At 45.5% G+C, this 18,504-nt stretch overlaps 1 protein-coding gene and 1 long non-coding RNA gene across 2 annotated transcripts; both read right to left on the bottom strand.

The window, feature by feature from the left end:
- Positions 1–271: 271 nt before the first annotated feature.
- Positions 272–4,497, bottom strand: LOC310687088. The gene is made up of 3 exons (XR_014516207.1): positions 3,066–4,497; positions 2,761–2,874; positions 272–1,881 (listed from the first exon to the last, which is right to left on the bottom strand). It is a non-coding gene; the product is annotated as an uncharacterized lncRNA (long non-coding RNA).
- A 137-nt stretch (positions 4,498–4,634) lies between these two features.
- LOC310686959 (aldo-keto reductase family 1 member C3-like) lies at positions 4,635–17,824 on the bottom strand. Its single transcript, XM_083461530.1, has 9 exons — positions 17,591–17,824; positions 14,347–14,514; positions 12,557–12,673; positions 11,476–11,553; positions 11,137–11,259; positions 9,045–9,154; positions 7,840–8,005; positions 6,330–6,412; positions 4,635–4,921 (listed from the first exon to the last, which is right to left on the bottom strand). Exons 1-9 carry the CDS (start codon positions 17,675–17,677, stop codon positions 4,879–4,881), a joined length of 975 nt encoding a protein of 324 aa, XP_083317656.1. The 5' UTR covers positions 17,678–17,824; the 3' UTR covers positions 4,635–4,878.
- Between the last annotated feature and the right edge of the window lie 680 nt (positions 17,825–18,504).

The following is an 18,504-nucleotide window of genomic DNA, read 5'->3' as shown; positions in this document are numbered from 1 at the left end:
CTTGAACCAATATACAAATCGAAATGCAGTGTGGGAGCCATGAAGTCATGGCAAAGGCTTGTAGCGCCACCTGGTGCCTCGCTGACCTCGGTGACCTGCATGTCCGTGCCTTGCAGTGTATTAAGTGCATAACCTTATATGGAGTTATGTTCCCCCTCTGGACAGTGATTACCTTATATGGTGGGATGTAGTAAAAGCCATGACCGGATGAGGTAACGTGAGACATTGGCAAACGGCCATGCGGGAGGGGAGAACAAAGGAGAATAAAATTGGAGGAGAGTGGACGAAGGAGCTGCTCTTACCTTCCTGAAAATATAACTGGCTCACTGTGTCTTTATTTTATGCTGAGCACCATTTAATGACGGCTGGACTTCCGTCAAGTGGTGCCCCGTGTGAGGCTGACTAAAAGAATACGTCTGAGGCTTTTAAAAGAAAACCGTGTGAGGTTTTTCGATCCACGCAACGGATATCATCGGCTCACCACGCCCGGCAAGGATTGCAAGCGCTACACATCTTAAAAAGATCCCGGTGAGTTCGATCCCTTTTATCTTGATTTTAGAAAAATGGGCAGCTCTTTGTCTACTCCGCAACAGAAAATTTTTTAAAAGACTTAAAATTTCTCCTCTCCTCCAACAAATTGGAAGTTCCTGAGGGTGATTTGATACAGCTTATTCTGGCCATCGATGAACATTGCCCCTGGTTTCCTGAAGATGGAACTTGGGAATTAAAACATTGGGACAAAATTGGAGCACATTTCCACGGACACCCTAGCATTGGCTTTCGGATTCTAAATGCATGGTGCAAGGTTCGTTACGCCATGGGCTCTTTATCACCAAAAAATATCTCCATGGCTGCATTGCCAACACAACCTCCAGCTTCTTTAGTCCAGCCTGCTGTGTTAGCGTCTGTTCCGATACTTGCCTTGCCAGCAGCCCCAGACCCCAAACCTCCGGACTACAGTTCCTTACCAGAGGACCCAATCCTGCAAAAATACCGTGGTCTGGCTGGCAATGATCCTACTCTTTCAGTGGCAGAACCAGCTACCCCTTTTCAACGTGCAGTCCTTGCCTGTTCCTTAATTCAGGATACTATGGCATTCCCTGTTATTGTGCCCCCTGCTGGCGCTCCAGCAGGAACTCAAGCCCAACACCAGCCTTTTGACTTTAAGATCTTGAAAGAGCTGCAGCAGTCAGTAAAGACCAATGGACTCCAAGCCCCATATACGCAGGCGCTTTTAGAAGCCACATTAGCCCAGCTCTTGGTTCCAGAGGATATCAAGCTTTTGGCCCATACAGTGTTACCCCCATCAGCTGGTGTATTGTTTGCCCATGAATGGGAAATCGCCTGCCGTGCTTATGCACCGGCTTTATTACAACAAGCCAGAGGGAATAACCCTAACCTTACCCTCGCAGACGTCATAGATGCCATGATGGGGCGTGGTCCCTTTGTTCATTCTTCAGTGCAAGCCACACTGCTGCACATCTTATTGAGGGACACCGCTCTTGCTGCTAAACAAGCAATGAGAAAAATCCCAGAACCCACCAGTATTCAATCAAGGTGGGGTTCAATCAGGCAAGAGGCAAGAGAATCATATTCTTCCTTTATGGACAGGCTGCTTACAGCAGTGAGTCGCCAAATTGAAAATCCTGAAGCCAAACAAATAATTATCAAACAATTGGCCTTTGAAAATGCCAATGAGGATTGTAAGATTGCGTTATGACCGATAATACACAATCCTGCCACAGACACAGCAGCCATGCTTCGCATTTGTCAGTCTGTAGGTACAGCCACCCACAAGGCTCATCTGCTGGCAGCAGCGCTAAATAAAAACCAGCCTGTAGCCACCGATAAAACTTGTTTCCAGTGTGGCAAACCAGGACACTTTAAGGCACAATGTAGATCCACGCAACAGCCTAGGCGTCCTTCTACCAAATGTCCAATCTGCAAAAAAGGCTTTCATTGGGCCAATCAATGCAGATCGCTTCCCCAAAACCAACAGCAGGGTCAGTACACTGCCCGAAATCAGCAAGGACAACAGCAGGGAAACTGGCAGCAGGGCCCACCCCGGGCCCAGACAAATCAATAGGGGACCCCCCGGAGTCCAGGGAAACAGCACCACGGCTTCACCTGACTCAGGACGTGGAATTCCATTTGCATTTCTGCCCTTTAAAGACTCATGTTCTCACTGAAGCAGGGTTAGACAATCATGCCACATGTCTGGTATTACCTCTATTATCTGCACAGGCAACAGGAATTCATGCGGTACCGATGCTAACACACGGACCATATGTGATTTTCCCTGAGATCACGCTATATGCGGATCGTCCATGCAGAATACAGTCAAATACTTCAGTGGCGAAGATTATCATTTCCCCCCCATCCGAACAACTACCCCTAATTGCAGCAGCCATGAACATTACAGCCTCGCGCCCTTCTGTGTCTCTGACAGTGGGAGGTCGACGCATTGAGGGAGTTCTGGACACAGGGGCGGATGTAAAAGTCGTGGCAAAATCTGCTTGGCCTTCCAGTTGGCCCACCTGTCCAGACACACAAGTTATTGGTGTGGGAGGTGAATCACAGGCACGGCGCAGTCAATACTCATCCAAAGCAATAGTGGGGTTCAGATCACCCTCTATTCATTAATAATGGACATTCCAGTCTCCTTATGGGGGCGCGATATTTTGGCTATTGCAGACACCAAATTGGAGTCAAATTTATTCCTGCACTTCCACGCACCGCACTGCCGTTACGATGGATCACCACTACCCCAGTATGGGTAGAACAGTGGCCTCTACCAAAAGAAAAATTAGCAGCGGCGGCCCAGCTTATTTCTGAACAATTGACCCTTGGCCACATTGAACCGTCCTCATCTCCCTGGAACTCCCCAATTTTCGTTATTAAGAAAAAATCAGGCAAATGGCGTCTTCTGCAGGACATGAGGAAAATTAACCAACAGATACAGCCAATGGGAACTTTACAACCTGGCATGCCAAATCCAAATATGCTCCCATGAGAATATCAGTTGGCGGTGATTGATTTAAAGGACTGTCTTTTTTCTATCCCACTGGCTCCAGCAGACAGGGAACGGTTTGCTTTTACATTGCCAGTATATAACAATTCGCAGCCCACCCAGCGATATCAGTGGGTTGTCCTGCCTCAGGGCATGCGGAACTCCCCTACACTTTGTCAACATTTTGTGGGTGAAGCATTGAAACCTTTCTGCATGCACCACCTAGAGGTGCTGCACACGAGCTGCATCTGGCAGTATTTGCCTTCCTCACCATTTGCCTTGCCATCCTTTCCTGCACCGTTATACAAGGAAGAGAAGCAGACGACCCAGTCCAGTTGAAACCACCATATTTCACCTCATCGGCTGGCAAACAGCTGTCGCCTGAATCCTACTCTGGCTGGCAGTATCCACGGCTCAGCCACTTTCGAACTAGAAGAATAGCGTTGTTGAATAAGACTTTTAGGGGAGAAAATTATCATACTATATGGAGGGATAATATTTTTGTACAAGATATGATTATGTTTACCAGTTTATTGCATGCTTCTAAATGTTGGTTGTGTATGCACATTCTGCCTTTTGCCAGTCATTCCAGCATAATGCTTCATGGTGTGCCTGTCAATGGATCTTTTCAATTTACTAATATTATATCCCCTAAGCAAACTTTTTGGCCTCCAGTACAATTGACCCTCCATGAGCCTGCCCCCATTTGTTTTCAAATTAAAGAGGGGAAAGAATCATGGGGCATATATCCAAACTGTCAATATACATTGAATTTCACTTTTAATAGCTCTTGTTCTCTTACAGGAACATACAGTGACCAATCTCAGTGCTATAGGAGTGACACCAGTGCATGGCTAATAAACTAGAAAGGAAGCCTACCATGCAGCTTGGAATCAGAATTCTTATATTCTTGGCTTCCGGATGGAAGTTGGCTTCGACATTTATTGATTTTAGTGATCCTTATAGTAGTTATTTGCGTTATTTTGTGTTGCTGTATCCAATGTATTCCTTCTTTAATTTCTATATGTACTGCATGGTTCTCCCGTCAGCGGCCTGCTTCTGGCCTCACAAGAGTCGCCTATCGCGCTCGATATAACTGTATTGGTACTGACATATATGACTCTGATTAATAAAAAATAAAGAAAGAGGGCATGTGGGAGCCATGAAGTCATGGCAAAGGCTTGTAGCGCCACCTGGTGCCTCGCTGACCTCGGTGACCTGCATGTCCGTGCCTTGCAGTGTATTAAGTGCATAACCTTATATGGAGTTATGTTCCCCCTCTGGGCAGTGATTACCTTATATGGTGGGATGTAGTAAAAGCCATGACTGGATGAGGTAACGTGAGACATTGGCAAACGGCCATGCGGGAGGGGAGAACAAAGGAGAATAAAATTGGAGGAGAGTGGACGAAGGAGCTGCTCTTACCTTCCTGAAAATATAACTGGCTCACTGTGTCTTTATTTTATGCTGAGCACCATTTAATGACGGCTGGACTTCCGTCAATGCAGTTATCCTGAGAAAGTGGCAATTCTCTGAATTTTGTGATGCAGTTGTTCAGCTACAGAACCATTACAAAAATGCATATAGTGGGGTAGAGTATGCATTAAAGAGCATATATTAGTAACATGATGCACAAATGCTTTATTTTAGCCAAAAGTGCAAAGAAAAATGAGTATGGTAGGAGAAATCTGCAATGATGAATTTTCAAGAGATTTTCTTTTCATCCTAAACTGATATGGAGATTTCAGGAACTGAAGAGTGGAAAATGAGATGCTGGGAGCAACTGATATTCACAGATTTGCCCATTGTTTTCCATGGAAAAGGACCCAGGTTCAGAAGGAGATAAATTGGAGATGGGAGATGAGTCCTTATTCCACATCTGGTGAGTAATACTGTGGGTGATCAGCAAATCTGAAACAAAAGAAAAGAGAGTCAACACTCAGGGTGTGGAAGATGTACAAGCAACGAAAATTGATCTGTTGCTAGCCATTGCCTCATGAGACCATTTCACACAGTGCATTGTAAGTTCCCCGAGTTTGCCATCAAATGCCCACCCTGCTGAATATCTGGGAGGCTGGAAGTAAAAATGATCCTCCATTTGCAATATCGGGATGATCATATGTCTGTCTTCTCACTAGAGAAAATAACCCCTAGATGATGAACACAGCCCTGGTTGCTGATCAAAGTGGTACAAAAGGGTTGGGTCAAAGGTCTCCCCCCTCTTCCCCAGCGTCTTTTTGAGACTTTCAGGTAGGGGCAGAAGGACAAATGCTGTTTTGGGAGTCCCTTACTGGCAGTAATGCATGAGGCAGCCATCTCCCCCCCCCCCATCAAATGCTCCTGGGAATGTCTGCACATCATTGTATGGCATTGGTCTCAAGGGTATTTGGAAGCCTGGTTTCAAAGCACAGAGCAACTGTCGGGGGATGTCAGGGAACTGCCATCAGCTCAGAGGCGAGAGGTGGAAGGGCAGTTGTGTTATAGGGAACCTCCGAAAATCTGGCGAAGCAGTTCCTCCTCTGGCGAGGAGGAAACCCCCACCTCCAGTGGAGAAGAAGTGCTGCTAGAGAGAGCCTCAACACCAAGCCTGAGCAAACAGGAGAGGAGGGAAGTACCCCTTTGCCAGCGCCCACTCTGCGCAGAAGGCTTTGGTGCAGGGAGGGGCGGAGAAGGTTGGGGGGGTCACGTGACTGTTATGCTGGGGGAGGTACAAGGACCGACCACTCCCAGATTCTGCTAGCGACTGAGCCAGGCATGAATTTGCGACGCTCTTCACTGTAAATAGTTTGCACTAAGAATAAAAGCTGGAAAAGACAGGTCGGAGTCTTGCCTGTTTGCTCTCGAGCAACCACATCAGCTACAGCTTGCTTTTTATAGTGGAAAAAGATCCTGAATTGCCATGGGGTAAATTATGGGGAGTTCAGAAGTCCACCCCAAAAGTTACATTTTGTCTGAAACTGGACTTTTTCAAGACTGTCTAGGGCCAAAAACTACTGGAATAGCTTGGTTGGTAAGGATGGAACTCTTGATCTCCGGGCCATGGGTTTGAGCCTCATGCTGGGCAAAAGATTCCTGCATTGCAGGGGGCTGGACTAGATGACCCCCATGTCCCTTCCAACTCTACAATTCTATGACAGGGACACTTGTCCATACGCTTTGGTACAAAGTATCCACAGTAATTGCTTCTATAATTTCACCTAATTCTCTATGAAGAGAAGAGATGGATGCCAGATATTTTCTTCCTTTTGCTCTCGCAGTATAAATTCTTGCATGAAGCACTTTTAAGTATTCATATGCGTACTATTTAAATATGACTTACGCTTCCGCTTTTATATAGCTCATGTTTTTCTGAAGGCCATCAATGGATTTCATATCCTCCTCAGACAGCTGGAAAGTAAATGCCTGTCAGGAGGAGAAAAAAATAAGGCTGAGGTGCTTTTTAATCATGTCTTCTTTTTGCATCTCAGAGCTGTGCACCTTTTCCCAGCCACAGAGAAACCAAAGCGAACTTTGCTACCACCTTCCAAAGTTGAATTCCTTCATTTAACAGCTTCAGTCCCGATGTCCTCCCATTGAGGGAATTTTATATGCATAGTGTCAGGGGTTCAGGAGCAGAGGCGAGGGCAAGGGAGGAAACAGAGAGCGAGGGGGAGGAGGCAGAAGAAAAGATGAGTGATGACGACGACCCGAGATCTCCGAGTCTTTCCAGTGAATCAGAAGATTCACAGAAAGGAGCACCAGTGGCCAGGGCAAGGGGGGAGACTAGGGGGACACCCCAGGAAGATAGAGCCAGAGGGGACTCAGAGGGGAGCAGTTGGAAATCGGGACCAGCGTCACAGCCAGAGAGCAGGGAAGAGGAGGGGCGCCAGGGATCAAGCGCTGGCAGCTCACAACAGGAGGGAGGGCACGAGTCAGGAGTGGCCACACCTCCATCGGGGAGCGAAGAGACGGTTAGACGGAAGGTGGAAGGTTGGGCGCGCGCGCCAAGTTCAAAGGCACAGGAAGGTGGCGCAGTAGGCAGCCCGGAAAGGGAGCCAGGTCCTAAAGCCCGGCGCAAGGAGACAGGAGGGTCCGGGGGGTCAGCGTCAGAAGAATCCCGGAAGGAAGAGACCCCGGGGGGCAGAGGGACCCAGAGAAGAACAGTCAGGCGGAAAAGGTGGAGCAGGGCTAGGATATTAAGTTGGTGTACAAGGGGCGGAGATTCAGACGGAGCTTCGCCGATCTAAGCATAAGACGTAGAGTTGCACGCAGCAGCTTGAGAATGGAAACTGTAACTCAATAAAGACTTTTATTTAATGATCGCTGGCTAGCGTGATCCTCTGTGAGCTAGGATCTGGAAGCAACCCTGACAGATAGTAATGTAGGTTTGCAATAGAACAGGAGTGGGGAAACTGTGGCCCCCCAGATGTGGATGGACTCCAACTCCTCATCAGTCTCCGCCATCATGACCAATGGACAGGGATGAGGGAGGTCATAGTCCAGCGAATGTAGTTCAGTACTTCTCCATGCAGTTCATAGCTAAACTACTGAACTTGCTCCTTGTGAGACAGTGACAGCCACTAACTTGGATGGCTTTAAACATTAGACAAATTCATGGTGGATAAGAATACCAATGGAAGCTAGTCATGATGGTTGCACTCTGACTTCACGGTCTGAGGCAGTGATTCTTCTGAATAACCACTGCTGGAAACTCCTCCAACTTCTTGAGTCCCCAAACCAAGATGCGCATCTTCCCTCCCGCATGTGTCATGTGACCTGTGAGATCACAGTGTTCAAGTTATGTGCTTTTTCAGTATTGTTTTTTAATGGATTAATATGTACTGCTTTACCTGGATGTCTTCCTCAATTTGCTCTCTGGTGTCGGCCTTCACTAGGACCACCAGGCCGCGCTGCAGTTGGTAGCGAATAGCCACGAGAGCTGGGGTTTTGTTGTACTTCTTGGCGATCGCAACCAACAAAGAGTCTTCAAGCAGGGGAGGAGCATCTGTATTGCACCTGTTAGAGAGCAATAAGGAGAGAAGGTGTGTTTCTGGTGTCAAGATGCACAAATATAGGATGGGGGACACTTGGCTTGACAGCAGTATATATGAAAAAGATCTAGGGGTCTTTGTAGACCACAAGCTTAACATGAGTCACAGTGTGATGCAGTGTGATGAAGAGAAGCTAACGCTATTCTAGGCTGCTTCAGCAGAAGTATAGTGTTCCGATCGAGGGAATGGGGAAGCAGGTGGTGCTGTGGGTTAAACCACAGAGCCTAGGACTTGCCGATCAGAAGGTTGGCGGTTTGAAACCCCACGACGGGGTGAGCTCCTGTTGCTCTGTCCCTGCTCCTGCCAACTTAGCAGTTCAAAAGCACATCAAAGTGCAAGTAGATAAATAGGTACCGCTCCGGTGGGAAGGTAAATGGCGTTTCCGTGCCCTGCTCTGGTTCGCCAGAAGCGGCTTAGTCATGCTGGCCACATGACCCGGAAGCTGTACGCCGGCTCTCTCGGCTAATAAAGTGAGATGAGCGCCGCAACCCTAGAGTCATCCGTGACTGGACCTAATGGTCAGGGGTCCCTTTACCTTTTTTATTATGCATTGGTCAGACTACACCTGGAATACTGTGTCAGTTTCTGCACCCCACAGTTTAATAAGGATATTGACAAGTTTTTAGTATAGTGCTCTTCTCCCAATAAATCACAAACTCATACTTTGCACGTGGATCATTCTGCAGCCAAAATGGTAGCATACATGCACAAAAGAGAGGTCTTTTTCTTTGCTGGAGTACAATCAGTATTTGGGGGGGGGGGATGCAAGGTTTCTGATAATGTCTATAATGGGATGGGAAGAGCTCTGTAGATCTCTCTGTGGAATGATTTCTCAAAATGTGGGGCCACTACATAAAAGCCCCTGGTGCTGGTATCCAAAATGAGGATCTTTATTAGTTGTGGGACCCAGAATGCAGCCTAAAGAGCTGATGTAGATGCTGGGGAATAGTGGGCCTAGGTGGTTGTCTGAGATGGTCACCAAACATTTTGGCTTCACCTCTTACCATCTTGGGTCCCTTTGGGATCCCAGGACACAATATCCTTCTAGGATGATATCGTTTGACTTGCAGAAGTCCAGCAGCTTGCTTTGGTTCCGATAAGGCTGGCATTCAACCTGCAGATTCAAAATCCCCCAACGCAACCCAAAAGTGAGAATTCAGATGAAACAAAAACTACTGTGAAATAAAGGAATGACAGAAAAGCAGATCAATGCTATTGTTTCTTGAAATATTCAGCTGTTACCTTTCTTAAAGTGTGCTGTGTTTTCTGATGCATCAGAATCTTTAGATGACCATTCTTGCATTTGTGGTTTCCATTGCCATGCTCCTCATCCATGAAATATGTGTTAGCTGAAGATGGGGGACAGGGCTTATTCCCCCACAATCTCCTGTCACTCCAGCCCTGTTGAGTCATTATACCCAAAGAAGAAATATCCTGGGCACACTGTCCTGCCTGCAGTGTCTCTATTTCTGCCCACTCAGTCTCTGAATTTTCTATTTTGAGCAGAAAGATCTGATGGGGGATTTATGTGGCTTTCCATCAAGCTGAGCAGATGATCTGGGACTCTGCTTTATCAGTGTCTCAATAAACTGAAATTTCCAATCAAATTGAGCAGTGGAGACATCAGAAAATAAAATTAGGGGAAGAAGGGCGCAAGACTTTTCAAAGAGGGCAGTTATTGTTGTTATTTTATTAAAGATTTCTTAGTTTACGAAAATATGTGCATTGTCTCTTTTTTCAAGTTGCATTTTCTACAGATCAGTTTCATTTGTTGTGAGACATTAGTGTTACATACAGTGTGAGGTTGGGAAGAAAAGACAGGGGAAGAGGGGAGTGGGGAGTGGGATGGGGTTGGGTGGCAATGATTCTATTTAAGGGAGCAGTTTTTTCTCAGGAAGTAATGGTATAGTTTTTAGTAATCCTCCCTGTGTAAATGGATTTTGTATGTGAAAAGTGTCTTTTCTTCAAGTTATCACTGTGGTTCAGCAATGGCGGAAAGTATGGGGGGCATAAGAACTAATTGTCTGAGGTGCCCCCTCTACTGCCATATATGAATTGGATAGTGCATCAAGGTTGGGCAGAGGGTACAAAGAAGCCATGATTGAAGTGGGGCTATCTGGACCACTGTCTCTGTGGTACGGGGAGATCACGGCTGCACACATCTCATTGTCAGTCCATCACTCCTGCTTAGGTAGCAGGTTGCATGCCTTGGACTAGCCTGCCTCGGTCTCACTGGTTACATGATATACACCATTGCCCAAGTGAATCAGGGCTGCTTGGGTGCAACAGCTTTGCCCAGATGCCTAACTCAAAGGCCCTTCTCTCCCCACCTGAGAACTTCCAGAGTCCCCACAAGAGGCTGTGTGGGCCCTGACTTGCCCTGTGCTTGCAGTCATGGGATTGGTTTTATCACATGACGGCGTATGTTTTCATTCCGCAGTGTGGGAAGTGACGGAGACGGGATGTTTCGTATTACATGTACTGTGTTCCATGATGTAGGACTATTGTCCTTTGTTCTCTCTCTCTGCTGTTTGATGCTGATGAAGACGTAGCTGAGTCAGAATGCTCCGAGTGTATGATATGTTAATAAAGTAGTTTAGCCAAAATGCTGCGCTGCTGAGTCTGTCATGCGAAATGCTAACACTCTCCTGTTCCTAAGTGTGCTGATGCCTCTTGGTATCAGTCGCTGTGATGTTCGGGCTGGAGAAAGCTCTTGAAGCTCCCGAACGACTGACCAGGAGGGAGAGAACATGCCAGTCGGGCATGTGTCTCTATCGGAGTCCTACTTGCTTGTTGAATGATCCTGACACTGACTGCTTGCAGGCCTCCTTCTACCTGAGATGCTTGTTTCAAACATTATGCACTTCTCCACACTTCTTTTGTCTGAGGATTCAGAAGTCTTGATTACTGGTTCCAGGAATTTAGGGGAGTCTACCCCACAACTGTGACTTGGTCTGCAACCTTATAACCTTAAGCAAGTTTTTTCAGGGAATTGCTGTGTTCATTTAAACAAAGGTCCTCTCACAAAAGAGCTTAAATAAAGAAGCTTTCAACCATGCTTGGTACAAACCACTAGAAAAAGCAACCACACTTGACCTGGTTTATCACTGGCTTGTATTTCAATCCTGGCTTGTTCAGGATCATTTCCAGTTGCTTACGGGTGAAGCTGGACACTCCGATGGACCTCACCAAGCCGGCATCTTTGCACGCCTCCATTGCCTGGCAAAGAAAACATGACATGTTTGTTGAGTGATGTTTGTTGAATAGCTGAGGCCACACCTTTTTCCAGATTAAGATTGGAGGCTTATAGTTCACCAGCTCTCATAGGAGCCATTGTGTGAGTCATTGTTCTGGACCTGCCTCCTCTGGTGGAAGGCTACTGTGCTCTGTATCTGAAAGACTCAAGGGCTGGATTTCCTAATCCCAGGCACCTACCTCCCATGTCTGCAGAAGATCTACGTTGTCAAAAATCAATTTTTTGTCTTCTCCCATGGGAAATAAATCTGGTCCAGGCTGGAAAAGAAGGAGGCGGAGGGAATGAGTGCATTTCAGGCCTAGAAATTCACAAGCACCACATTTCACATTCTTGTTTATTCAAGAGGGATAAAGTTTACTTTATCCAGGAACAAATACTTATGGTGAAATATTAGGTAAAGGTAAAGGACCCCTAGACAGTTAAGTCCAGTCAAAGGTGACTATGGGGTTGTGGCGCTCAAGATAGCAGGCATTTGTCCTCAGACAGCTTTCCGGGCATGTGGCCAGCATGACTAAACCTCTTCTGGTGCAACGGAATACCATAACGGAAACCAGAGCACATGGAAACACCATTTACTTTCCCGCCGAAATGGTACTCATTTATCTTCTGGTGTGATTTCTAATTGCTAGGTTGGCAGAAGCTGGGACAGAGCAATGGGAGCTTCTGATCGGCAAGCCCAAGAACTACATCTCCACCAGCATCCCCCTGTTGCAATATTAACTCAGTATTGTCTCTTTTAATACAGAGGTGGGGAATCAGTGGATCTCCAGGCTTTGCTGTCCTCTAAGTCCCATCAGCTGCAGCCAGCAAGGACAATGATCAGATGATAGGAGTTGCAACTGAGGAACATCTGGAAGGCCACAGGTTCTCCAAATATGCTTTAATTTTTTCTGTGCCCCATAGAACAAACTGTCTTCTCTCTCTGCACAGGTCTGTCTCCCTATCTCTCCAACCCCTTTTTTCTTCCCTCGCTCAGTCGCCAAATCCTGCTCTGCACATCATTTCTTTCTTGTGATGCCCATGTAGTTAATGTCATCAGTATATGCAGATGTTTTATTTAACTGGCATGGTTCCCCCCCAAAAAAAATTTGGGAGCGATCATTCCTTGATTAAGATATGTTCTAGCAGAGAACTGTCAGCATCTCTAGGAACTGACAATTCCCAATGTTCCTTCAGGGAATCAAAATTTTAGTAGACTCTCCCCCCTCCTCCCCCCAATTCAAATATCGTACTCAATACTTGCATTATGACATTATTTACCTTCATAGAACATGGATTGTGCATTAAGAACAGATCCATGTAGTCAAACTGGAGTTTCTTCAGGGATTCTTCTAAGCATTTCCGAACCAGCTCTGGGCGGTGGAAGGTACTCCAAAGCTGTCATAAATATAAAGAGATTTATATTTTCACACAGCCATAGAGTTTTTGGGTCTCGGGACAGTTTTGCTGTGTCAGATGACTATTCTTGTGTACACATCACAGTATTTTTACCATTTATATTTACCATTTATTTATGAAATTTATATATTGCCCGTCATCAAAAGATCTTGGAGCAGTTCACAAGGTAAAAGCAAAAGATAAAAGCACAAATAAATCATCATCATCAATCTTTATTATGGTCCAGAGCCCCAACAAATCATTACAAAGCAATACACAATTCATACAGCCTACCTACTGAACCAAAGATGGCATCGTTAGTGGTAGCATCGACTTGAGCTCCACATCACTTGATGTGGTTTTTATTATTTTTATCAGTCTTTTATTAGCTTTTATCAGCCACAATATTTTATCTCTGACATTTGGCAGCTATATATTTACAAAGCTTGAGTTAGGGGCTTGAGTTAAAAGTCTTAGAGAAACTCTTGGAAAGTCTCAGAGAAAGCCTTAATTAGCTCCAGCTCAACTAAACCTACCAACTACTTATCAGCAGGAGTGGAGATTAAACACCCTATCGCGGGAGGACGCCGAGCTTCCTGATTTACAGCAGAAATTAGTAGCGGCTCTATCTCTGGGAAAATGTCTAAGAAAAAGAAGCGACCGGCCTCATCTCCACAAGTAAGCCCACAGCAGAAGAGCAAGCAGAGTAAAATGGACGATTTTGTAAGAGCACAGAACTCAGAACCTACAGCATTAGATAGAACTCATTCCCAGATAGGTGGGAATGTTTTAATGGGTGGAGATCACCCAGGGGAGAATGATGAGATGAGCGCTCATGAACTATCCCATGAACTACTATCTGAGGGGGCACAAATAAATAGTCAAAACAGAAGCAACAACACAGGAATCCCTCCTTCCAATAACCAGCGGCGGAGGAAGCCGCTCGGAGAGATGTGTGGCTCAGGCGTGCTGCAGGCCCCGCGGTAAATGCTGCCTGGAATTTTGTCACCCCATCAGTGGTGACACCTGGGGCGGTCCGCACGCACTGCACCCCCTCTTCCTCCGCCCCTGGCAAAGACATGTTCAAAAAGGCTATAGAATATTAATAAGCCCAAGACCTGGTCAAAGAGGAACATATTCGCCTGGTGCCTAGAGGTGTATAATGAACCTCCCTGCAGAGAGCATTCCCCAAAAGGGGGGCTATGCAGAAAAGGCCCCGTTCTCGTTTTGCCACCCTTCAAGCCTCACATGGAGGAGGCATACAAAGAAGAGCCTCACAGGATGAACACAAAATCTGGGTAGGTTTATATACGGAGAGGCATTTTGCTCTGATTTTGTTAAATAATGACTGTGAAATATGTAATTGCATCATGATGCAGGCACTATATTTTACAGCGGTACCTCGGGTTACAGATACCTCGGGTTACAAACACTTTGGGTTACAGACTCTGCTAACCCGGAAGTAGTACCTCGGGTTAAGAACTTTACCTCAGGATGAGAACAAAAATCGTGCACCAGTGGCGTGTTGGCAGCGGGTGGCCCCATTCGCTAAATTGGTACCTCAGGTTAAGAACGGTTTCAGGTTAAGAATGGACCTCCAGAACGAATTAAGTACGTAACCAGAGGTACCACTGGTACCACTCTTTTTTTAAAAAAATGCCAAACTCACTCACTTTTCCAGTGTAGAAAATGTCTTCCCTTTTTATTGTTCCGTCTGCAATCTTCGCACGAATGGCCCGCCCAATGTGCTCCTCTGTCTGGTATACATATGCACTATCAATAAGACGGAAGCCGAATTCTATTGCTATCTTTGTAGCCTCCTCAGACTTACTTTTTGGAACCTGCCGGTTGAAAAAGTGAAAAGGTTAGTCAAGATCTCTGCTTCAGTGGGGAAATTAATATCAGAGGGTACCTGTAAGTAAGCTGTAAGTCTCAGGGACTCAGCTAGGCTGGATCTAAACACATTAAATGAAAAGAAAGAAAAAGCGTAAAGAAAAAGCAATTTATGTATACAGTATGTGTTGCATGTGCGATATAACATTGTGCCACCAGATGGCGAAATGGAGTCTTGTTTTTCTCTACCTGTTTTCCCTGTTTAAATTTACAGCACTTTATACTGAAACGCTTCTTTGATGTGTCTAGATCCATCCCTACTGATGCCTGGGTCCTCTCGTGGGATCTCTTTCATGAGGCAAGGTGGCTCTGACCAGCAATGACAACAGGGCTCCAATCAAAGTTGCAAGGTGGTGAGTTGCCATTTTAATTTCCCACAATCCCTCTGCCAGCACACACCAAGGCACTATGGGAAATTAAAACAGGTGCTCCCAGATAGCTGCTAGGTGGGAAACAGGATGAAATCTTGTATTGTGTTTGTGATATGTGTTAGAATTCCTGCTCCATGATTGCAGTCCTAGGATTGTTGACTATCACATGACGGTATATGTTTTGACTCCACAGAGTGGGAAGTGACGGAGACAGGATGTTTGTGTTACTGTGTTCCGTGAAGTGGGACTATTGTCCTTTGTTCTTATTGCTGTCTGATGCTAGAGAGAGAGGGAGCCATGTTGCAGTGCTCCGTGTGTGTTTATATGTAAATAAAATGGATTAGCCATAATGTTGAGTTGCTGAGGTCTGTTACGCAAATTGCGCAAACTCTGCGGATCCCTATATGTGCCGGTTTCGGTTGGCATGTGATGTTCGGGCAGAAGAAAGCTTTTGAAGCTCCCAAACGATCGAACAGGAGGGAGGGAACATGCCAGTCAGGCACGTGTCTCTGCCAGGGTCCTACCCGAGTGTAGGCTAGGCTCCTGACAGTATGCACATGTTTGGGAAATAGCAATTTCTGAGTGCTTGACCCAAACATGCCAGATTTTTTCATGGATTTATTAATGGTCAGGCAAAGAGAGACAATTTTTAGGACTTTCAGGATCACATCAATAAGTCAGCCGTGTCATTGCAACCCCCTATAACACATGTATCTCTATGGAGAGTACTAATTAATTAGTGAACCTATTATGTATGCACAGTACCTTACCGTTTCATAGCTGACAATACAATAAAATGTACTCCATGTTTTGGTTTGGCTTTTATGTTATATTGATGATGTTACTGTTATAATACACACACACACACTATCGTGAAAAAATGAAATATTTATTGTGTGTAAAAAATTGATGCGAGTTGGGTTTCGGCTCTGTGCCTGAATTCCTTCTAACTCTGGATACAAGAAGCAATCAATTACTGGAATAGGTATGCAAGTCTCTTGGCAATGGCCCCTTAAGTATGGAAGGTTAAGGTAATAAATGAAGCAGCTCTGTGCCAGAGGGCAAATGGGTGGGTAGTTAGAAAGACAAAAACTAGGGTGTGTGTGAGAGAGAGATCCAGGAGTTGGAAGCAGAAGGCAGGCTGGGCAGCTGAGAGATGGAGCCAAGCCTGATTTCTGCTGGAATCCAAGGCTATGGCCATGGGAGAAGCAAGTTAATGATGTGAACCCCTCCATCCTTCTTGTTGGCATCTGTCTGTCTCTAGAGACAATGGAGTGTGCCTCCGGGGGAAAGTAAAAATTGCTGTGTTAGCAGCACCAAAGTGACTTCCCTGGGGCACAAGCCTGGGCAGTGGGTATAGAGGTCCTGGGCTGCCCAGATGAAAAGGCCTCCCGCTCATCCTCACTGATGTGATCCAAAGGAATCACATGTGATCCAAAGGAATACATTTGGCACCAGCTTTGCTGCAGGTGTTGCCAGAAGGAGGCATGCAATGCACCACCCAACCGTCTTAGGAACTCCAGCCCAGATTTGTGTAGGGTTTACTCCTTTTCTTCTCCTTTAGATATCCCACAAGGCAGCAGAGGTTCAAGAGCAGAGTTTTCCTTCTCCTAGACAGGCTACCTCCCTAGCTGAATGAGCCCCATTTGCCCGTCATTTCCCTCTATGGCCCATACAGAAACCGCCTTCTTGACCATTGGATCCACTAGTAATCGCATCTGTTCAGTCTGCCAGAGCCTCTCTTCACATGCAGGATTGAAAATGAGCAATCAATTAACTTGATTCAGCCAGCATGGTGTAGTGGTTAAGAGCGGTAGACTCCTCCACATGCAGCTGCTGGGTGACCTTGGGCCAGTCACACTTCTCTGAAGTCTCTCAGCCCCACTCACCTCACAGAGTGTTTGTTGTGGGGGAGGAAGGGAAAGGAGAATGTTAGCCGCTTTGAGACTCCTTTGGGTAGTGATAAAGCAGGATATCAAATCCAAACTCCTCCTCCTCGTCTTACCAGTTATTTTAGTTCAAACAGTGGAACAAAGTTTGTAGAATGCTCTTTTTAAAAATTGGTTAAAATGTTTGTGAAGTTGGAGAAATATCCAAGAAAGGATTGAGAAAGTCTCTTCGTCAGCAAGTATCTCTTTGTATAAAATAGATTCTACCCCTCGCTTTATATGTGAATGGAGCAGACATATGAATTGGAAAAATGGAAAAAGGAAAATTGCTTTGAAAAACTGAGTGGTAACTTTTATTTGGAAAATTCATGATATTCCTAGAAATTAATTTAATTACAAAACAAGAATTGACACCGATCCCTTCATTTGCATTGCTGGTGATATGGACCAAATGAAGATGGTTTGGATAAAGAATTGATGTTTCTCAGCTACAAACCTCCAAGTCTTGCACAAAACATTATTTGCTCCTGAATCTGCTGGCTGATGACCCTTGTTGAATGAGAAGCAAAGCTTTATGTGCTGCAAGGCATCTGTTGCATTCTTGGCTGCGGTGACCTAAGAAGTTCTCACGCACAATTGGCTTCTCAGATCAGGTGAGGCATCTTGTGCTGTGCTTTGCAATGTATGAAGCACCCAGCAGCTGGCAGGCATTTTGCTCTTCAAAAACAAGTTACAACAATCTGAGAGTTAAATGTGGTACTTACAGTGTCCGAGCTATATGTCCCAAACCCCAATACAGGGATTTTGTTCCCATCATTCAGTGTAATGCCACGGTCTTTGCTAAGTGCCATTTTCTGCTTCTGTGCTTGTTCAGTTCTTGGCTGCAGGCTGAAATTGATCAACACTCTTGTGGCGAAAGGGAAAACTCGAGTGAGAAAAATGAAGTTTGTGTTTCCAGTAAAATGACTTCTGTTGGCGCGATAGGAGGGGAGTGCTTAAATACTCCGAAGAAATGAGAGAGAAAGGCAGTGAACCTAAGGCCAACTTTTAATCAATAACTTTCAGTAGAATGTCCTTTGATGCCCCACAATTTTCATTGTTGACTTAGTAGCATTGCATTCTCAAGATAAATAACCTATGTCCAACTTTTAATCAGTAATTTTCAGCAGAATGTCCCTTGCTACACCAGCAGTTTTCATTGTTGAGTTAGCAGCATTCCTTTCACAGGATAAAAAAATAGCTGTCTTCTTCTTCTTCTTCTTCTTCTTCTTCTTCTTCTTCTTCTTCTTCTTCTTCTTCCCGTTCCAATAAAGCAATGCAGAGGCCTATTGCAATCTTTGATCAAGAAGCTTCACCTCTTTGTTAGATCAGTAAATGTTAGACATTGGAAAACCAAGCCGAAGAGCTAGGCAGACCTTTTCTTCAGGCTGTAGTATTGAAGTGAAAACACATATGCTCTGAAACAAAATAATAAATGAAACATGTGGAGCCATCTGTTAACCCAACGAAGCTGGTGTTCTGAGTGCCATTGAACACACAAAGTATGTAAGGGAGGAAAGGAGCATCCAAATAAGATCCCAAACTGCCTCTGGCTGTGTACACTTTGCCAGCACATGTAAAACACGTTTGATGTGCACGACATTCCCCAAAGAATCCTGGGAACTGAGATTTGTTAAAG

Source organism: Podarcis liolepis (genome assembly GCF_965112155.1).
Source record: "Podarcis liolepis genome assembly, chromosome: 10".
Lineage (NCBI taxonomy): Eukaryota > Metazoa > Chordata > Lepidosauria > Squamata > Lacertidae > Podarcis > Podarcis liolepis.
Note: the sequence above shows the minus strand (reverse complement) of the source record. Positions and strands in the feature narration are given on the sequence as shown.